The sequence below is a fragment of the Eumetopias jubatus genome, unplaced genomic scaffold (genome assembly GCF_037043125.1).
Source record: "Eumetopias jubatus isolate StellerSeaLion01/CBP00866 unplaced genomic scaffold, mEumJub1_p1.0 scaffold_4, whole genome shotgun sequence".
In the NCBI taxonomy this organism is placed as follows: domain Eukaryota; kingdom Metazoa; phylum Chordata; class Mammalia; order Carnivora; family Otariidae; genus Eumetopias; species Eumetopias jubatus.
The window spans coordinates 74215527-74238588 of NW_028274810.1; the positions used below are offsets into that span (position 1 = coordinate 74215527).

The following is a 23062-nucleotide window of genomic DNA, read 5'->3' on the forward strand; positions in this document are numbered from 1 at the left end:
TTTATTCATGAGAGAGAGAGAGGCAGAGGGAGAAGCAGGCTCCCAAGGAGCAGTGAGCCCGATGGGGGACTTGATCCCGGGACTCTGGGATCATGACCTGAGCCGAAGGCAGACGCTTAACCATCTGAGCCACTCAGGCGCCCGGAAGGAAACAGAAGTTAAAAATGGTTCTCAGTAGGGGGCATCTGCAATATCCATTATATTCCAGTTTGGAATGTGCATTTATATTAAACTTTGAAAATATATGCGACTGGCTCCTTTGGGAATTTAAACAAAATAAAGCTATCTAGTGGAGCCTTAATTGAAGCAAATAGGATGACAGTATGGTATAATAATTGCCAATGTTTATAGAATGAAATATGAATAATAGTAGCAGCAACTACTATTAGCATAACCACCACCAGTAGCTAACATTTTTTGAATGCTTACTATTTGCCAGTCACTGTTCTCAGTACTTTTCATCAGTGAGGTAGGTACTATTATGCTCATTTTACAGATGAGGGATGGTAGAAAAACTACTGGATTGAGCATTGGGAGACCGGGGCTCTGGTTTTACTTCTATTGTTAACTACCTTTGTGATTTTGGGCAAGTCTTTAACTTTAGTAGACCTTAGTTTTTCATCTTTAAATTGAAGTGATTGGTCTCTGATCTCTAGGGTACTTTGCCCACTCATTTGACAACCAGTCATGTCTAAATTAGATTGTTTTCTTTAATTTTTTTAAAAAGTATTTATTTGTGAGAAAACATGAGTGGGGGGAAGGGCAGAGGTCGGGGGGCGGGGCGTGGGGAGAGGGGGAGAAGCAAGTTCCCTGCCCAGCACGGATCCCATGCAGGCTCAGTCCTAGGACCTTGGGATCATGACCTGAGTTGAAGGCAGCTGCTTAACCGATTGAGCCACCCAGGCGCCCCTACGTTGTTTTCTTTATTCCATAAGTTCCTGTAACTTATTTCATGCTTGCAACAAGCATTTCATATAATGCTGAGATTATAGAGCATAATGGTAAGGGTTTTATTGTTTTGTTTTTTGTCTGGTTTTTTGATCTGTAAAGGTACTGTATAGAGAATTTAAAGTTCAGATTTCAGAGGAATATATGCAGTAGAGATGGAGGGAATTTGAGAAAGTGAAAAAGGTAAAGCTGGATCAAAATATCTAAGAGCAAGGTAGGACTCTACTGGCAGTGCAGATGAAATCCTCATAGCTGTCTCTTGATTTATAATTGCTGTTGCTTAATCTGGTTTACTTTATACTGCATTAGTACCCTCGCCAGATAATCCTAGAGTAATATTATTAACTAATACTTAACGGATGTTTCTTCTGTGTATATGCTACCACATTTAATTCTCAAAGTAATATTTTAATTTTTTAAAAATTTATCTGAGAGCGCGCCAGAGCGAGCATGCTGGGGTGGGGGCGGGGGGGGGCTGCGGAGGGAGAAGCAGATTCCCTGCTGAGCAGAGAGCCTGATGCAGGGAGGGCTCCATCCCAAGACCCTGACTGAGATCATGACCTGAGCGGAAGTCAGATGCTTAGCTGACTGAGCCACCCAAGTGCCCACTCAAAGTAATATTTTAACTGTAGGAACTATTAGTTTCATTTTACAGATGAGAAAGCTGGAGCTTGTTTGTTTTTTTGTTTAAAAGATTTTATTTGTTGGAGAGAGAGAGCGTGTGCGTGAGTGAGCACAAGCAGTGGGGAGCAGCAGGCAGAGGGAGAGGGAGAAGCAGGCTCCCTGTTGAGCAAGGAGCCTGATGCAGGGCTTAATCCCAGGACCCTGAGCCGAACTCAGATGCTTAACAGACTGAGCCACCCAGGCATCCCTAGAGAAAGCTGGAGTTTAGATATATTAATTAACATTTTAATTTCCTGCAGCTAGTAACTAGTAGAATTAGTACTTGAACTCTGATCTGCCTGACTTGAGAGCCTGTGTTCTTTATCAGTTCTGTATTGCCTCCCCTAAGTTCCTATCCTAAGCACGTATTCCAGGCTGCTCTTTGCTTGCAGCCATTTGGGATGAGGGCCTATACTGGATTTTATTTGCCACAAATGTTTTCTTTTCACTGAGGTACTTCAGGTTTCTTGTTTTCTTTTTTCTCATTATTTTGTTATCACTTAAAAGTCTTTCATTCTTCTCTACCCTATTATTCCTGTTTCTTTGATCCCATGGTAGAAGGTTTGTGTCCTCAGCTGAAAGTTAGCAATTCCAGTGTGAAGTGTCAAGCTTTGTTTCTATATTTTTATCTTCAGTTCTTCAAGCAGCTTTTCCCTTCTCCAGAAAATGTGTTAATCCGGCAGATTTTTTTTTTCTTTCTCTGGGTTGTAATGGTCTGAATTTTTCAGCCTTGGAGAGAAATAAGTTACAGAATCCAGATCACTAGATGTTTGGATTAACCTGCCCTGAGTTTTTAATGCTTCTTGCTGTCCATTTGTATGATTTAATCTCGTCTGTCCTACACTCCCAGATCTTTAGTTTTCTTAAGCTTGTTCCTTGACTTTTGTGGACTTTTTATTTTATTTATTTTTTTTTAAAGATTTTATTTATTTGACAGAGAGAGACACAGCGAGAGAGGGAACACAAGCAGGGGGAGTGGGAGAGGGAGAAGCAGGCTTCCCGTGGAGCAGGGAGCCTGATGCGGGGCTTGATCCCAGGACCCAGGTATCATGACCTGAGCCGGAGGCAGATGCTTAATGACTGACCCACCCAGGCGCCCCTATTTTTTATTTTTTAACTGCCTGGGTGCTGCCTATCCTCCTCTTGTTCATCAGTGTCCTTGAGTTTGCATTCCTCTTTTCGGTCAGCTCCCCCAGCTAGCTTGTCTACTTACTATTCTTGTCTACCCTGCTTGCTTTTCCTACCTCCCACCTGCTCAGCTCTACCTTCTTTCCTCCTTGCAAATTCCTGTGCCTGTTTCTCAGTCACTTCTCTGACTTCTTTACTTTAGGTATTCTTTTGTTTGTATGACTCCCCTAAAGTTTGTGTAAAAGAAATGGCAATCTTAAGGTTTTAAAGGGCCTGTGGTGTTGGTGAGTAAAGCGCTGGACTGCAGACTTATTTTTCATACTATGATCCTGTTGCCCTATTTAAAATGACAGTCTTTTTTAGAAACATTGGCATTGGCATCACTTTGTGTTTATGTATTGTTCTGTATCTTAAATATTTTAAAACCAAATGTGTTGTGTTTTGGAGAGGAAAAAATTAAGAAAAAAGATTGGAAATGTTGAGCCCTTAAATATTTGGTTTGATCATTAACATACTCAATCTTTTTCCTCCAGATTTAACTCAGGCTTTCCCTCACTTTGGAACTCCTAGATTTGTGAATATTGGATATTTTGAGAAGCAGGGGTTCTTTCCTTGATATTGACTAAGGAGTCTATTTACCTTCAGGATGACATCTGAACTGGAGAGCAGCCTAACATCTATGGACTGGTTACCACAGCTCACCATGAGAGCAGCCATCCAAAAATCTGATGCTACACAAAATGCACATGGAACAGGAATTTCCAAGAAGAATGCGCTCCTTGACCCAAATACAACACTGGACCAGGAAGAAGTCCAACAGCACAAAGATGGGAAACCTCCATACAGTTATGCCAGCCTCATTACATTTGCAATTAATAGCTCACCCAAAAAGAAAATGACTCTAAGTGAGATTTACCAGTGGATTTGTGATAACTTCCCGTATTATAGAGAGGCTGGCAGTGGTTGGAAGGTAAGGATTTTATTTAAATTATTTTTATGCTATAAACAATAATAACATTAGTTTCTATTAAAGATAAAGCTTTGTGGGGGCTTCTATGATTAAAAAGTGAAATTCTATTAGTCATTTTTAAGATGTCAGAAAAGGTAATTAAATGTTTTTTATTAAGTGATTGACTGTTTTTGGTAGAATACCAATTTATTAAAGCTTATTATGTTACATGACTGATAGAGCATAAAGTAAGAACAGAGATAATGTAGCATTCACTGGAAAATAATACCTACAGTTCAGGTAAGTTGATAGTGAGTCTTTGGTTAAAAAAAAAAGTATTACAACACCAGTATTGTTTTCATCATCTAAGATTTTTTTTTAAGTTTTATTTTGAAAGAATTTTAGATTTATAGAAGGGTTGAATGAATACTCTAAAGGGTTCCCATATGTTCTTCATTCACTTCCTCTGTGTTAACATCTTATATAAGCATAGTACAGTGATAAAACCTGAGAAATTAATGTTAGTACAGTACTTTTGAGTAAGTAGTACTGTTAACTACTAAGTAAATTACAGACTTCATTTAGATTAGTTTCTCTCCTAGTGTCAGGATCTAGTCCAGGATCCTGCATTACATTTAGTTGTCATGTCTCCTTGGTCTCCTCTCATCTGTAGTACCTCAGTCTTTTCTTGTCTTTTCTGACCTTGACACTTTTGAAGAGTACTTGTCAGGTATTTTGTAGAATGATATTGTATAGTATGTTTTATAATTTGGATATGTCTGATTTTTTTCATGGTTAGACTGAGGTAATGCATTTTGGGGGAGGATAATGCAGAGATAATGTGCCTCTCTCTGTATGTCGTATCAAGAAGTATTTGATGTTAGTATGTCTTATAACTGGTAATGTTAACCTGGTTCTTTGGCTAAGGTGATGTCTTCCAGGTTTCTCTGTTATAAAATTAATATTTACCGCTTTGTAAATTATAAAGTGTTTTGGGGAGCTACTTTGAGGGTATGCAAGTACCCTGTTCTTAAACTTGTGCTCATTAATTTTAGCATTTGTATAGCAGGTTTTTATTGTTTTCTAGTGGTGATTTTTTATTTTCTTCATTACTTCTCTATTAATTGGGATTCTTCTGTATGGAAGACTTAGTCTTTTCCTTTTATTTACTTATTCAGTCATTTATTGGTGTTGTATGCACTCATGGACATTCTTTGTGTTGTCATTATTTGTTAATCAGATTGTTGCAGCTTTGGCCATTGTGCCCTTTTGACATGGCCCTAATATTTTGTTTCTTTAGTACTTTTTAACTTTCTGGCACAAGATGTTCTAGGTTCATCTTGTATCATTCCTGTCCAGCTATGTTCCCTCTCTCCTCCCTATAGAACTAATCTCTTTTAGGTTTCCATATGCTTGATTAATAACAGTATCATAGGTTTTTAGATTTTTGTTCAGATATCTTGTTTCATTAGTTTTTTATTTCTGTACTCAGATACTTAAATGATAGTTGCTTTTATTGTTTTCTGTGTGTCAGGTGCTATATGCCAGATTGCCTTCTTACATCTTTATCTTTTTAAGTTACACGACATTCTTAGGAAATAAGTACTGTTACTGTCCAAATTTGAAAAGTAAGAAAACTGAGGCTTAGAGAAGTAACTTTGCAGTTTCTCAGAGAATGGAGGAGCTAAGATTTGGTATCAGACTTGGTAGATTTGGAGATTTCAAATCTTTTGCCTTAACCATTACACAGGGCCTATAATTTTGCAAACACTCTATAAATATTTATTGAATTTAATATGCCAAGATGAACTGGCCGACTCAGTATGAGAATCGATTGTTGTTAACAGTATAATTTGAATAAGAATCTACTGTAACAATATTTCAGTGGAGTAGGTACATCATAAAATTTGATCCATGAATCAAAAAAAGCATCATTCTAACCAAGTAGTAGTGATCCATCTAAGTTGTGTGTTCTGGCTTTACCACTAGGTATACTACTATTCAGTAGAGTACTTTTGTCAAGATTTAGGATGAGAGAAGGCTAGCAGATTTGATAAACCTGTGTAGCATTGGAAAAACATGGTGGCTAGGGACTAGAAATGCCCCAAATTTGAATAAGTGGCTTAGAAAGCCCATCATGGGTTATGGGTCTATTATCACTGATTGTAAACTTACATATTTGCACAGAACAGACAGGTGACATAAATGAGTAAAGCAAAAAAAATGACTAACTGAAGATCGCATCTAATGTGGAGCTGCTGTGCTCTTAGGCAGGTACTTGTAGCATTTTAGGGCATATCTAACAATCGCCCCCCCAAGAAAATTCAGAAATCTGGATTTTGTGTGCCATTTCCCAATTTTTAAATGTCAATTCCAGTTTTCTTAAATACATTAGAGGCCAAACAGAAGTCTGTTGGCTGAGTTCATTCTGTAGACCACAAGTTTCCAATCTCTGGTTGAGATTATATCCTCTTGTTTTCAGCTAATTTTTGTTAATTTGAAAAGGATTTATTTACTGTATATTCTTGTGAGCAGTATGTTTGGCTTTGGCAGTACTAAGAAACTTAGCACAGGGCCCCTAAGGAAGCTTACAATCTTTATTGGATAAGGGGGATATACATGAACAAGCAATTATGATGTTATGTAAACAGCTCTGTAATAGAGAAATACACAGTGCTGTGCTATGATGGATAAGGTGTGTGTAAGCCATAATAATATCTAGTATATATGTGACTTAGTAAGAGTGTTAAAGGAAGGGTGAAGTTACAAGTGCTGTGAGAATTTAGAAGAGCTTATAGGAGGTGTGATGAGGTTCTAAAGTAAGTGGCAAAAAGACTGAGTGCTAGGAGAATACAGGAAGGGTGAATCAATAGAAAACTATTGAGGAAGTGTAATTGAGCTCTGTTTTGAAGATGAGTAAGATTTGGGGGGGTGTTTTTTAAATAACGAACACTCTTAGGAAATAGTTGCTTATACGGGTTCTTCTTGGTAGAGAGCAGTAGAAGTTGGGATAGAGCCAGAATGCAGAGATTCCATGAATATATGAATACCAAGCTGAAGAAGAGCTTGGTCCAAATTTGGTAGTGAATAGTACATGAACGTCAATTACATACCTCATTTACTGTCTGATCTCAGCTCAAGTGTAAGTCCACCTGAGAGTGCCAAATCCATTCTGCTGAATTTCGTGCTGCTGGCCAGCCCAGCTCATGGCCTGAAACTGGTTTGGAAGTAACTGATAACAGTTTCAACTGGAAGACATAATGGTTTAGATATAATGAGGAAAGAAGGGGAAAGGGGAGAAATGGGAATGAGTGGGGGATTATATTGCACTTCGAACCCAAGAGATTGTCTGGTCCAGTCTCTTGCTTTAGGCAGATCCTTAATATTTCCAGGGATGGCTGTCTCATGTTTATTCTTTTTAAAAAGTCTCTTCCACCCAATTTTAGGTGAAGAAAAGTTGGGATGTTGGGAGTATTCTGAAACTGTTGGTAGGATAGAACACATAAGTACATATATTGATGTGGGGGGAACCAGGGCTCTCACAGTGGGGAAAAAAGAGATGCAGGTAGGAATGTGTTGGTTAATTTGAATTGGAGGTGCCAGTTTAAACTCAAGTTTAAAATAAAAATCATTTAGAATGTTTTTAAAATTTAGATTCCTGGGTCACAACTCTAGAGATTTTGAATTAGTCATCTTGGATGGAGCCTAGAAATTGGCATTAAAATTCATTTTAATTGGTTCTAGTTGAGATAGATTGTACTTTTGAGAAACCACTTTTGGGTCTCGGGTTTTTAAGACCAAGCAATATGCCTTGATCAGTTATTTAACCTGGGCCATTTTTCTCCAGGTTAACCTAGACCATTTAAATTATGTCTACCTCTCTATTCTCCTAACTTCTATTCTTAGAGTTATTAGAAGTAGGGTCTGGCTAAAAAAAAGAAAAAGGGTCTGGCCAAAATGTGAGGTGTGAAGTAATCTCTTTTCTTAATTGTGTGTGTGTGTGTGTGTGTATTCATGTTTTGACTTTTGTATCTCTCTAGGTATTTAAAAAACTTTTTTTTTTTTAAGATTTATTAGAGAGAGAGAGAGAGAGACCTCGCATGCACGCACTCCTGCAGTGGGGGGGGAGAGGGAGATTTTTAAGCAAGCTCTACACAGAGCCCGATGCAGGGCTCCATCCCATGACCCTGAGATGATGACCTGAGCTGAAACCAAGTCGGATGCTTAACCTACTGTGCCACTCAGGCTCCCCTTTCTCTGGGTATTTTAATTTTCTAAATATGCTTTTGGTATTTTTTTCAACAGATTTTTGATTACCATATGAAAAGCATTGTATTCTAGGTTCTAAGTTGGTAGACAAGGTCCCCACCTCATGGAGCCTACATTCATTTTGGTATAAGATGCAGTATATGGGAAGAACACCATTAAATAATTAAGTGTGATGAGAAATCCAGGGTGATAAAGAAGTTTATTACAGTGAGACTTAACCTATCGAGAAAATTCAGAAAGGACTTCCCTAAAGGACTGATGTTTAAGCCAAGAATGAATTGAAAGTTGAGTAGACTCAGGTGAAAGGGATGGGGTAACGTGGGGGGCAGTCACCTTTGCAGAGGGAGCAACACATGGAAAGCCTAGAGGTGAGAAAGAACATCGAGGGGGTTGGGTATAGACAGCAAGGTAGGGAGGTAGGGTTAGATCATGAAGGGTCTTTGGAGGCTCTGTTAAGGATTTAGATTTTATCCTAAGTGCAATAGGACGTAATTGGAAGTTTTAAGTGAAGGGGTAATACTGAATTTTTACCTTGTGAAGAGATCACTGCCTGCAAGGTAGAGCATGGTGGAGTAGGGACAAAGAGAGGAAGGTGGAGGGCGACACCAATTATGAAGCTTGTACTGTTTTTGGTGAGAATGATGTCCTGGACTGAGATAGTGACAGAAGAGATGGAATAAAGTAGGTAGGTCAAAGGTAGACTTAAGATCTGCTAACAGATTTATTTTAGATGGTGAAGAAGAGAGAAGAATTAAGGATGTCTTAAAGCTTTCTGATTGGAGCTGTTACATGAATAATTGTCTTTAACCTGAGAAGAGAAAACTGGAAGATCACACTGGGGATAAAGATTGAGTTTAATTTTAAACATAGTTGAGTTTAGGGTGTTTCTGGAGATGTCTGGTAGATTGTTGAAAATATATGTGTTAGGAACTCAGGAGACAGGTGTAGTTTGGAGGTCTAGATAGATTGTCACAGATGGTCATTGAAGCCATGGCTGTAGATGAGATTACATAGGCAGCAAATGTGGAAATGAAAAAAGGACTTAGGGCAGAGCCTTGATGATTTCCAACATTTAAGCTTTTTGTAGAGGAGGAAGCCCCAAGGAGAAATGTGTCCTTCCCGAGGCCTTTTAGAAGAAAAATGTGACCATCTTGATTTTTTTTTTTTCTCCCCATCTTGAACTTTTAAGATGGGTAGATGAACTCCGGTTTGTTTTATTAGTTCTCTTTTTCCTTGTCTTTTTTTAGATTTGGGCTATTTTTTGTGATTCCATTTTCTCTCTATTATTTTATTAGTTATACCTCTTCCTAAATTTTAGTGACTTCTATAGGGTTTACCACATGTATCTTTATCTTACCACAGTCTGCCTTCAAATATACCATTTTAGGTATAGTGTAAGAACTTTATAAACTTTCTGTTTCTAATTCTTTTGACCCATCCTTTGTGCTGTTGTTATACATTTTCCTTCATATGTTATAAACCACATAATTATTATATTTTCTTTAGATAGTTATATTTTAAAGATGTCATAAAAAAAGTGTTTTTAAAATTTACCTTCATTTTTATAATTTCTTGAACTCTATTTCTTTTCGTAGATCCAGGTTTCTATTTGTTACACTTCTACCTGAAGAACTTCTGTATAACATTACCAGCCAACTGACACTAGAAAAAAATAAATTCTTTTAGCTTTTGCTTTTCTGGAAGTCTTTATTTTGCCTTCATTTTTGAGAGATGTTTTCACTGCATATAGAATACTTTTTTTTCTTTTAGTATTTTGGAGATGTCATTCTGTTGTCTTCTAACTTGCAGTTTTTGAGACATCTGCTATAATTTTTATCTTTATTCCTCTGTACATAATTTTTTTTCCTTTTGGTGCCTTCACAATATTATCTTCATTTTGATTTTCACCATTTTGACCTATAATGAATATAAGTGTGTGAATTTTTAATTTCTTCTGTTTGGTGTTCTCTGAAGTTCTTGTATCTGTGATTTAATGTCTTGCATTATTTTCAGAAGATTCTTGACTGTTCCTTCTTCACATTTTTCTTCTCCTTCTGGGACTCACATATATTGTTCCATGGTTCTTGAATGATCGTGTGTGTGTGTGTGTGTGTGTATTTTTAAAGTACTTGTGCACGCATGTGTGTCAATTTGGATAATTTCTGTTAATCTGTCCTCAAAATATCTGAGCCTTTTTCTGGTTGTGTCCAGTCTACTGATGAACCCATCTAGGGAGTTCTTTATCTTTGATCATGTTTTTAAATTCTATCATTTACATTTGGCTCTTAGAGTTTCCACATTTCTGTTGAAGTTCCCCATCTCTCTATGCAAGTTACTGCTTTTTCTTCTTGGTCCTTGAACATAGTAGTCATAGTTACTTTAAAGTTCTGGTCTCATAGTTCTAGCACCTTTCATTTGGGTATTGATAATTTTATCTCTTGACAGTGGATTTTTTTTTTTTTTTTGCATTTCTAATGTGTCTTGCAATTTTTGACTGAGTGCCAGATACATGTGTAGAAGAATGGTAGAAATTGAGATAAATGGTATCAAGCAAGTGAGCATGGTTGGGGGTGGGAGTGAGGCAGAGGGAGAAGGGAGAGAGAGGATCTTAGGCAGGTTCCACGACCATTGTGGATCTCACAACACTGAGATCGTGACCTGAGCCAAAATCAAGAGTCAGTGCTTAACCAACTGAGCCACCCAGGCACTCCAAGATAAATAGTATTTATACCTGTAGATGGACAAACATCTTTTTTCCCATGCCATTTGTTTAGGGAGTTGAATCAATTTGTCAATAATTGAGTTGAATTTGGGTTTTGTTGTTGGTATCTTTACCTTCAGTATACCACAGACTTTACATTCCTCCAGTGGTAGGCTCTTATTACCTGTGCTTGGAAATGAGGGGCTTGGGTACTGTAGAATTTTCTGTTTTCCTGTTTTCCCTTTAGATTTTAGTTGTCTCTGCCGACCTTGCTACAGATGGGGATCTCTCCATGTTCCTGCCCCTCCTCTATCAATAGGCTGTTAATGTTTGTTACTCACTGCTAGGTTTGGGGTAGGGGCTGTGGGTTTTCTCTGTTTCTTTCTTTCTTCATTTTATTTTTATTTTTATCTTTTTTTTCTTCATTTTATTTTATTTTTCATTTTATCTATGCCCAACGTGGGGCTTAAACTATACTACTCTAAGATAAAGAGTCACATGCTCTACCCACTGAGCCAGCCAGGTGTCCCTCTGTTTTCTTGATTCAGCCTCATTCTTACTCCGGCCCTTGTACTTGGGGTCGGGCCTTTTCAGTGTTTTCCTTCAGCCATACAAGCCTGTGCCTGTAGTTGCTTTTGATGTAGGGTCCCGGGTCCAAGGTAGTTTCCAACAGTTGTCCCAGAGGTAAAAGAGGTACTCTTTCTCTACCAGCCAGCAGTAGATCTTTGCTTGTGTCTTGAGAAGGGTTTTCGTTTCCATTCTTCCCTCAGAATCTATCTTTGCCAAAGTCCTGTGGGTGAGAAGTTTTGCTGCTCTTACCTCACAGTTAAAGTTGGCTTTGTGAAATCTTTTGAAGGTGGTAGGGCTTTGTTTCCCACTACAGCTATCTATTACCTCCTTTCTGCTTATGCTACAAAGGAGACTTTGTTTTCCTTTCTCGTCCCCATTCTTTTTTGTGAGTATATAGTAAAGGCCCATGGAGAAGAGCTTGGAGAGTGAGTGGGAACTTGCCTTATGTTTGGGGCCCTTGCTGTTCTAAACTGACACACCAGCCCATGCTTGACCTTACAAATTTTAGCTAGTTTTTTGGATGCTTGGATGATGGCCACTTCATTCTCCCATACTCTGCCAAAAAGGTGAGATAGTTTGTCTGCTTTCTCCTTGTATGGGCTTGTCCTTCTTAGGACAAGAATTTAATTTGTTGGGCTGCCTTGCAGCTTCAACTCTCTGATGTGCCTCAGAAATAGGTTTTTTGTTTTGTTTTGTTTTGGCTTACCCATTGTTTTCTCATCATTTGGGAGGGATCATTACTCATTGTAGCCGTTTATATCCCAAGCAGAGGTGGAACTCCCATTCTTAAATTTGAGATTGATGTTTGGTAGTAAGATAGGCTTGAATTTATATTCTGTGGTCATTTTTATTTTTTAAAGATTTTTATTTATTTGACAGAGACACAGTGAGAGAGGGAACACAAGCAGGGGGAGTGGGAGAGGGAGAAGCAGGCTTCCCGCGGAGCAGGGAGCCTGATGTGGGGCTGGATCCCAGGACCTTGGGATCATGACCTGAGCCAAAGGCAGATGCTTAACGACTGAGCCCCCAGGCGCCCCTATATTCTGTGATCATTTTTAAAAAACTTTGTAATCCTATTATTCCTCTATGAGAGGGAAGTTTTCATATATTGAGTCTGAATTTTATGTTAAAAAATAAGGTATGCCCAAAATGCTCTCCTAAAATTCTAAGTGGTGGCTAAGTGCTGTTGGAGCCCATTTCCCCCAAATACCTGGCCATTTTGGCATAAAAATTATGGGATGGATTTTGGAGCATTTCATTAAAACAAAATGGCTTTTGGGTATTTTCTGTAAAAATTGTGGCATAGTCCTACTTATTCATGAAAAGATTGCCTGTTTCACAGATTCTTCAGGTCTCCAGGTGCATTTTCTTGCCATTCAAGATGGTTATTCTTTCTTGCTGTATTGATGAACCTAGATGTTCTTGCTAGTCCTCTGTAGCCAGTGTCTTCTAATGTGTTTTCTTACGGATTGAAGTAAGAACCTAATTGGCTTCTTTATATTCTTGTAATGGAGCAGTGAAATTTTTTTTGCCTAAACATTTTTTTTTTTATCTCATTAGAAAATGATAATACATGTGCCTTGTAGATCATTTAAACATTGTAGGAAAGAAAAAAAAAGTTATCATCACCTATATAATTCAGTAGAGAATAACTGTTAGCATTTTGCATTCTGGCTTATTCTAAGAATGAATGAATGAGAGGCACCTGGTTGGCTCAGTTGGTAGAGCATGCAACTATTGATCTCAGGGTCGTGATTCAAGCCCCACATTGGGCGTGGAGCCTACTTAAAAAGAAGAATGAATAAATAAATACCACAATTAAAGTCATAATGTGTATACAATTTTATATTTGGTGTTTAATATTTAACATTAATCATAGACATCTTCCTATGATTAGATCTTCCTAAAAGGTCTTAATAAACATTTAAAATAGGATATATATTTCATTATTTGGAGTTTTTCAAAGTCTGCTAGAAGCTGTTTTTCTCATTAGCTACTTTGCAGCATTCATAATTTGAAAATCAGAAAGGTTTAAATTTGAAGTTCATTTAAAAAGCTCATTCCACTTGGAATTGTATTCTAGTGCATAGAGATATTTAGGCTTCTGATTCTGTTTTTAAAGGTGAGTTTTGTTTTTTGTATTCCAATGACCCTGTGGCTTTTCTTCTTTAATTTCAGAATTCCATACGACATAATCTGTCACTGAACAAGTGTTTCCTTAAAGTGCCTCGATCAAAGGATGACCCAGGAAAGGTAGGATTCATTATCTTAAGATAAAATAATTGGATTCTTCATTATATGTGTTGTCATGTTTGTATCTGAGTAATATCTGTTGTATATAGAGAAAGAGAATTGGGATGAGAGCACTCCAGAACTTGTCTAGTTCATTGGTCATGAACCTTCCTGATCCTCCTTCACCTTACCCTACCTTATCTCCATTTTAGTTGGTAATCTTCAAGGACCAGCCAGGCAGAGAGAGCTTTCTTTTTAAGCATTGGGAAGTTAGCTAGTGTAGAGCTGGTCCTCTGTAATAGTTTGCTGCTTCTGATCTAGTTTTTGTTTGGTTATTTTCTTAAGTACTGTGTATTAAGTTAAATTTGGTTTTTGAACTGCTTGTCAGGAACCACAATTTATTATTTATTGCATATAAGAGGTAGATTTGGTAGATCTTGACACAGTAAGTGCAAGTAATTCTTCCCCTGAAATAAAATTCTCTATTATTTCCCTATTTTCTTAGTAACTTTTTTCCTTTTCATTCCATTTATCTCCTGCCACCATTACACTTTTAGTATTTTAGCTACAGTGACTTCCCTTCTTTTTGGTTTTATAGCCATATCAACTGCAGTGTGGCCTGTACTTGGTACTAGTTACTTGGTTTCTAAAGCTCAGAGTACGTTCTTGGACCATAATTCGGTTGTCATGATGAATTATTACATTAGGACTTGGAGATAGTGTATCTGTTGGCAAACGTTTTGTTGTTTGGCTGGTTAGACTTTTTAACCAGCCAAAACAGTCTTTTTAAGCTCACCATCCCTGGAAGAATCTTTCTAAAATGTAAACCTGGTTATGTTACCACCCTGCTTAAAAGTACTCCCCAGTGTCTTGGAGATGTTGCCTTATGTTATCAGATACCCTTTATGCTTTTCCTTGATCTACCTTTCTAGCTGTGATTCACATTCAAGACTCACTGTGAGGATCTACTTGAAGTTTCCCAAATACGCCTTTCATATGATTTTCTGTTCTGCACAAACTCCCTTTCTCTACTTGTCTGGCCTGCTCTTTGGATATGTTAAGGTTGAGCTACAGCATTACTTCTCTGAAATTTTTGTTTCCACATACTTCAGCTGAGTTTGTTGTTTCCTCTTGATTTCCTGTTACTTTGTCATCATTGTGGTAGCTCCTAATCAGTCTGTCCTTGGGTTACTTCCTCCAAATCATAATAACATTCATGTAGTAGCCAGTGCTGTCTTTCAAAAATGTTAACCTAATTACACATTTTTTCTCCTTGTTTAAAATCTTTATTGATTATCTACTGTCCTTAGGTTAACGTCTAAACTTATGAGGGTAGGGATCATATATATATTTATATCTATATATCAAATCTATATATAGAGAGAGAGAATTCGCTTTTTATCTCCAGTTGCTTGCACAGTGGCTGGTGTCACTGAGGAGACTCTCTTGTTGAATGAATGAATGTATTGTCCCCTCTGCTAGATGGATAACTTCTTGAAGTTAGAGATGGAGAGTTACTCATTTCCATTGTAAAGAAGGCACTCTTAAATAATGGTTATTTTATAGCACCTTCTATGATCTGCCCCATCAAGTTGGTTCTCAGTAAGACTGAATAGATTATTATGATAGTCTTCTTATTTGACCCAATTTATTGTTTGTCTGTGTTCATAATTCTCCAAGGTTGTGTTTCTTTTCTTTAAAGCAGGTTTATTATAAAAAAAGAAATTACAACTTTTTATATTTGCTTCATTACAATTTCTGATGGGCAGTGAGTGTATATGAATCTGACTGAAAATGTTCTTCAAAGAATTCAGAGATTATCTTTATGAGTTCTTTGAGAGCATTAATTGAATACTATAAACAGTTGGTTCAGATTTAATTTTTATGGGGCGCCGGGTGACTCACTTGTTGAGCATCTGCCTTTCTCTGAGGTCATGATCCCAGGGTCCTGGGATTGACCCCTGCGTCGGGCTTCCTGCTTGGCGGGAAGCCTGCTTCTCCCTCCCCCACTCCCCCTGCTTGTGTTCCCTCTCTTGCTGTGTATCTCTCTGTCAAATAAATAAATAAAATCTTTTAAAAAAAATTTAATTTTTACATGAGGTTTAAATCATTAAAAAAAAATAAACCAACATACCCGAATGTTCACTATGTTATGTACTAAGTCTTAACCAATTGGAGATCTATTTAAAAAAAACTTGTGCTTATCAGGTTTTTTGTGCAGAACCCAAAACTTTTCTCTACCTTTAATTAAATAGTATGGGGTAAGGCATATGTAGAAAACATATGTTACTCTTGCAACTATTCTTTTTGAATCAGGATTGTCTTAACTAATGTGCAACCAAAACAAAATACAGAAATAAATAGAATCCTGAGAGGTTAATAACAGATTTCAACTTTTACCATTAGTCTCCAATTTTAAAGTTTTGTTTTAATCAAAGCACATCATTGTTATCATTAATTTTGGTCATAATAGTAAATGCCATACATTTAATCTTATAAAGTGCATTATACTAAGAGAGACATTTTTATTTTCAGTCTTCAGGTGAGATTTAAATATCCATTGTTCTTATTTATCTTGGTCAGAAGTAAATGTAAACCGGATCTTAATAAAATACATTTATATGAATAAAGCCATTTTAATTTTTGATATCAAAATATGATTTTTATTTAAAAATCCCATTACCTAAAAAACACTTTTGAAAAACCTCAGATCCATTTGATAGAAAAAGAAACTAAGGCTAATAAATGAGGAATGACTTGTCCAGATTCAGGGTGGAATTAGAACCCAAGTGTATTGGCCAGACTTAGTTGCAGTCACAGAAACCCATTACAGACCAACTTAAGGGAGAAAATATCTACAGAAAGAACTGGAGCCTGGTTCTTAAATTGTGTCACCAGGAATGTCTCTCTAGTCTACTAAAGTCCCTTATTTCTACTAGCTTCTCTGATGGCTTCTTTTTTCAGCCCAGTTAATGGCAGAGATGACCATCAGCAGCTTCTGGCTTATGTTCTACGAGTTTACTAACCCTTAGTAGAAAGGGAGTGTCTGATGTCCTCCCCTACCAAGTCACCTAGAATATAGCAAACATCTTAGAATGAATGCTGAACAGCAGAATACACTTGGTTTCTTGGTTCCTTGGTTCCTAGACTTATGCTTTTTCCACGATACCAATCTTCCTTGAGAGGGAGGCCAAAATGTTAGTTAAGTTTTGGTACTTATGAATTGTTTTTTCTTTTTGTATTACAGTGTTTCCTGGCATTTGAGGAGCTTTTCCAAAACCACCCTCACCACAGTGGGAGAAAACCATTGAGCCAAGGTGGGGTGGGAGTAGTTTTTGGTCTTGGGTATGGGGTGGACTTTAACCCCTTAGGATTTTACTAGCTGTTGCCATGACTCACATGGGTCCAAGAGATAGAAGTAGAAGTAGCACATCCAGTATCTTCTTCCCTGTATTTTTATTTGAATTGCTTCCTGTTCAGTGTATCACCAGAGAGGTATGAAGGCCAGCCTAAACTTGGAAGAGTATTGTTGAATTACCAGTGTTTTTTATGGCTATTTATTCCTGACTCAATCCTTCATTTTCTAGATGTCTTTGTCATAAAATCCCTTAATATTTGAATCTCTTCCATGTACATTAATGGGCTGAAATCAGTCTTATGTTTCCTGAAACTAATTTCAAATAGCCACATTATTGCTTTCTTTAAAAAGAAACACAAAATGAAATTACATTTTGCATCCATAACTCTGCTGCCTGTTTTGGGACAGATTTCTATTTCTTCCTTGATTACAACTCTGTTTTTGCATCTTGTAGTCTATCTCCATTTTTTAAATTACTGTCTTTTATCTTTTCTCTTTTTATTAGCTTTATTTTCTGTATTTCTGTCTGTTTTGTAATCTAATTGTTGTTGTTAAAAGTTTTCTTATCCTGCCTTTTATTCACACATGCCTCTTAATTATGTTAAAGGTATATTTTCGCATTATGGGAAAACGAATCCTATCAGCTAAATTCACTTAAAAAACAAAAAGAGTTCTCGTTCTTTGCTTTCTTCCTTCATCTGTTCTCAACCCTTTTTCCTCTTCTTAAGCTCAGAAAAATGAATCTTTGATTTTAAAGGAAATAAAAGATTATAGGAAGTGGTTTCAACAGTTGTATAATTAGTTAGCAGCATTGGGTTCTAATAGAATTGAGGTGGTAGCTAAGAAGACCCCATGAGGGCCACCTGCCTGTTCTGGGAGAGAGAACTTCAGTGAATTCATAGTCACAAGAGTTTTTTGGGGCAGAGGGCAGGGGATGCTTTTTCTTGCCTGGGGATGGGAAGCTCGTAAAGGCTTGGTGGCTGTGAAAATCGGAGTGTTTTGTGAGGAAACAACAAATTCCCCTGCTGGAGAATTAACTTTTGGAATTTCTGAGACTGTAATTTTTTTCTCTTCTTGTCCTCTGTCCTAGTATGGGGACCATAGCATAGTTGACTGATCTCTTTTTTCCAGAGTTTTCTTTTTTGGCCATGTTAGTATTGGGTTGTATTTATTTATAAATTGTTTCTTATTCATTGGTATCCTGTTTTGGTCAATTTATTTGTTAAAAGATGTAGAAAAACTGGAGAGGTTTGAAAGTACATAAGATATAACATTAAGTTTAGATTAACAGTGTTGCAGGAATCACAGGTATGTACTCTGAAGAAGGAAGAGTGTAATTTTAATACTAGTCTTACAGTAGATGCATGATTTTTGTGAAGAATTTGACCTCTTTGTCTTTGTATAAAACCAAATTGGAAATGGGATTTAAAAAGATAAGAGCAAGAATTTGGTTAGACAAAAATAAGGACATCTTATTTATTTGATTGAAGAAACACTGGTAGGGTTCCAAGGGATGTTTTAGAGTTTGCCACTTCTTCTTCTTCTTTTTTTATTTATTTGACAGAGACACAGCAAGAAAGGGAACACAAACAGGGGGAGTGGGAGAGGGAGAAGCAGGCTTCTGCTGAGCAGGGAGCCCAATGCGGGGCTCGATCCCAGGACCCTGGGATCATGACCTGAGCTGAAGGCAGACGCCTAACGACTGAGCCACCCAGGCGCCCCTAGAGTTTGCTATTTCTGAAGCACTTTAAGGATAAATAAAATTAATAACCTTTGTGGTTTTAACTCATGGTAGGTAAGACCCCACTTGAAGGCTGAGAAGAGGACATGATCAAGTTGAGCTGGGGGACCAGTGAGAACAAAGTTGAGATAGAATCAGGAATGAAGGGAATTAGTGTAAGTACAGTAGTCCTCCCCCTTATCTGCAGGGGATACATTCCAGGACGCCCAGTGGACACCTGAAACTGTGGATGGTACCAAACCCTATGTATGTCTTTTTCCTATACTTACGTACCTATGATAAAATTTAATTTATAAGTTAAGCATAGTAAGAGATACTAGTAATAACTAATGATAAAATAGAACAATTTTAATAACATACTGTAGGAAAAATTATGTGACTGTCATCCCCCTCACAACTACCTTATTATACTCTATTCCCCCTCTTGTGATGATATGAGATGATAAAGTGCTTTTGGGCTGAGATGAAGTGAGGTGAATGATGGAGGATTGTGATGGAGCATTAGGCTACTCTTGACCTCTGACGCTACATTGGAGGATCATTGTCCGGACCACAGTTGTGACAAACTGCAGAATGTGAAACTGGGGATAAGAGGGGGGATTGCCGTACTCAAATGAGATCCAAGAGTGAAGAAAAGGATTGGTACCAGGGAGTACATATTAAGGCAAAGGTGGATTAAGAACGTGAGATGATTCAGTAGACAGAGCAAGGTTAGAAAGCCCAGAGTAAGCACAGGCATTGGACGAAGAGATTTGAAAGATTGGAGTTGATCAAGAGATGATCATATTCAGAGAGAGAATATTGCAGAAACAGAAGTGCTGTCATAGAGTCTTTTTTTTTTTTTTTAAGATTTTATTTATTTGACAGAGCACAAGCAGAGGGAGAGAGAGGGAGAAGCAGGCTCCCTGCTGAACAAGGAGCCCCATGTGGGACTCGATCCTGGGACCCTGGGATCATGACCTGGGTCAAAGGCAGCCGCTTAACCGACTGAGCCACCCAGGCATCCCTGTCATAGATTTTTTTTTTTTTTAAGATTTTATTTATTTATTTGACAGAGACAGAGATAGCCAGAGCAGGAACACAAGCAGCGGGAGTGGGAGAGGGAGAGCAGGCTTCCCGCCGAGCAGGGAGCCCGATGCGGGGCTCGATCCTAGGACTCTGGGATCATGACCTGAGCCGAAGCAGACACTTAATGACTGAGCCACCCAGGTGCCCCCTGTCATAGATTCTTAAGAATAAACTTAGTCAAGGCAGTTGAGTTAGAATGGCTTTTTATTTCCACGTGCCATATTCTCTCTTCTTTTTTTAAGGGTGGGAAGTAACATTTTGTTGTTATTGGCCTATTTTTTCCATCTCTAAACTACTTTAAAAAATAGTATTTTGTCAACAAATTAATTTAAAAATTATATATAGTAAAATTCACTGTTTGGTGTATAATTTTAGTTGTTTTGACAAATGCAAACAGTTTAACCAATGCTGTGATCAAGATACGGAACATTATTGTCCGTTGGTCGTCAGCTTCTTCTTCCACCCCCAGGCCACTACTGATCTCTTTTCTTTCCCTATAATTTTGCCTTTTCCAGAAGTTCAGGTAAGTGGGACTCATACAATAGGTGGCCTTTTTGGTCTGGCTTCTTTCACTTAGCATAATGCATTTGAGATCCTTCCAGGTTGTTATATTAGCAGTTCATTGCTTTGTTTTATATATTCTGTTGTATGGATTTACCACGTTTAATCACCATTTGAAGAATATGTGAGTTGTTGCCAGTCATAATTTCATTTGACCATCAAATTCTTTTCTTTTAGGCTTAGACTCAGTAATTAATACTGAGAAATACTGAAGTTCAAGACAATGTTGAATTAACCTCACCTAATATATAATAGTCATACTTAACTGCTTTGTGGATTATGTTAAATATAGGTGAGCATTCTGTCTCTTGGAAATCAATCATGATACAGTAAAGCCTTATTTTTCTCCAACTTAATTTCCAAAAGGACTAAGGTAGGGCATTGATGATTTAAAAACAAGGTATGACCAACTATTAATCACTTAATAGAATGTACTGTTTTTAAGTATCCTTAACATTTAAGGAACTGTTTACTACAATAAAAATGCTAATTATGTATTATTTTTAATCCAGTGATTAAGAGTAGATTCCTTAACAGTCTTTCCTGAGTAATACTTAGCTTAATTTGATAATCAGTATATTTAAATATAAGCAGTAAAAGCCTGGATTTGTTCAGGAAGACTGTTCCAAGGACCTGAGTTGGCATTGGGATAGTTTTTGTCCAAACATTCATTCGGCTAACAGCCAGCCATGCTGCCTGCCTTTGAGTATATTTGACTGTTTACTATCTATTTTTGTAGTCTGAGTAACTACTTAACTTTCCTAATTATGCTTAGGCAATAGGTATAAACCTAGACTGAAACTGGGAAGTATGTTCACTCTATATGCTCTACCGTGGAGCTATGAGCAGTTATCAGGCAGTTTACCAGCATCCTGAGATGTTGGAGGGTTAAAAAACAAAACAAAACAAAACAAAAACCTTTGAAACTGGATTGACAAATCTAAACTGGAGAGAAATAAAACATTGAGACATGGTATGAAGTCAAAGAAGTCAGGGACAGAAGGGATTCATTATTGTGTCTGAGGCTCCTGGTGATGTGCATTGAGAGTTAAGGATGAGCAGAGAATAGTCTATGATGATTCACTTTACCAATGAACATGTATATTGGCAATAGGGTTAGTTAAAACCAAAAACATAAAATTCACAGATTTAGCCATTTGGAGTGGTTAGTAATTTATGATAGGGACTGCTTTCCCCAGGAATATGAAATAGTAACTTCTTGTGTTTATGTTTAATCAGATAATGGCTTTTTTTTTTTTAAGATTTTATTTATCCATTTGAGATAGCATGAACAGGGGTGGGGGAGTAGAGGGCAAGGGAGAAGCAGGCTCCCCACTGAGCAGGGAGCCCCATGTTGGGTTTGATTCAGGATCCCAGGATCACTACCTGAGCCAGAGGCAGATTCTCAACCAACTGAGCCACCCAGGCGCCCCATTGGCTTTTTTTTTTTTTTTTTTTTAAGTAGTCTGTATACCCAGCGTGGGGCTCGAACTCACAGCCCTGAAATTAAAAATCTCATGCTCCCTAACTGAGCCAGCAAGGTGCCCCAGATAATGGCATTTTTATTAGGCTGTTTTTAATCTGAAGGCTGTTAAAGAAAGTTCAAATTAGTGTGTGATAGAGCAGGGTACTTATTTAACATAAAATTTCAGTCAGAAATTAATTAGGATAATTGTGCTTTATTCTAAGTGATAAATGTTTTGCAATGAGGAAAATAAAGGTATTTAAGTCCATTGCTGGTCTTTGGCACATTTTTATTTCTGATGCATTTTCTGTATTTCGATTACCTTAATTTTCCTTAAGTTGATGAATTATCAGTATTTGATCAATTTAGGAATGCTACCTAGTTTTCATTTGGGTGTCACCCCTTTTTTTTTCCACTCTAGAATTAATCTTTGTTTTAGGATGGGTATATGTACATTTTAAGTTTGTTATTTTTTAGTAATCTCTACACCCAACGTGGGGCTTGAACTCATGACCCCGAGATCAAAAGAGTTGCATGCTTTTCCAACAGAGCCAGCAAGGGGCCCCATGTTTTAGAATATCTTGAAGTTGGCAGTTGATTTCTTTTTGGAAGATGTCTTCAACGCTGTACAAGTCTAATTTGTGATGTTTGGGACTGTGCACCCTAGGACTTTGCAGTCTTCTCCCTTGGGAGGACATTAATGTGCTGTACCAGAATTGTTGATATGAATTAATAATGTCTACATTTGTATACTGCTTTACAGATTAGGGAATTATTTTACAGGTATTATCTCAATCTTTACAACAAGCTCCAGTTTTAGATTGTGATCTTTAAGTCTGTAGTAGAGTTTTCCATAGTAGATTGGTTTTCGTAAAACTCACATAATGGAACTTCACATAAATGGAATCATTCAGTATCCAGTTGACCCTTGAAAACAAGGTTTCAACTGCACAGGTCCACTTATACATGGAATTTTTTGATAAATGTAGTACTTTAAGTGTACTTTCTCTTTCTTAAAAAAAATTTTTTTGAACATTTTTTCCCCTCTGGCTTACTCTTTGTAAGAATACAGTGTATAATGCAGATAACACAAAGTATGTGTTAATTGACTGTTTATGTTATCGGTAAGGCTTCTGGTCAGCAGTAGTCTATTGATAGTTAAGGTCTGGGGGAATCAAAGGTGACATGTAGATTTTTGACCAGGGCAGGGGGTGTCAGTGCCCCCAAGCATGTTCTTGGGTCAGCTGTACTATCTCTTTATGTCTGATTTCTTTCAGCATGATGCATTGATGCTATTGCATATGTCAGTTGTTTGTTTCTTGTTATTGCTAAATAGTATTCCATTTATTCATTGATCTGTTGATGGACATTTGGGTTGTTTTAATTTGGGGACTATTAGGAGCAGGCTA

General features: G+C 37.4%; 1 protein-coding gene across 4 annotated transcripts in view; it reads left to right on the forward strand.

Moving 5' to 3' along the window:
* FOXJ3 (forkhead box J3) overlaps positions 1-23062 on the forward strand; it is a 139583-nt gene that overhangs the window by 40881 nt on the left and 75640 nt on the right. For all 4 annotated transcript variants that reach the window (XM_028123293.2, XM_028123295.2, XM_028123296.2 and 1 more), the window contains exons 3-4: positions 3385-3709; positions 13407-13481. In XM_028123293.2, the coding sequence (XP_027979094.1) occupies positions 3385-3709; positions 13407-13481 (400 nt within the window). The remainder of the gene's footprint in view (positions 1-3384; positions 3710-13406; positions 13482-23062) is intronic.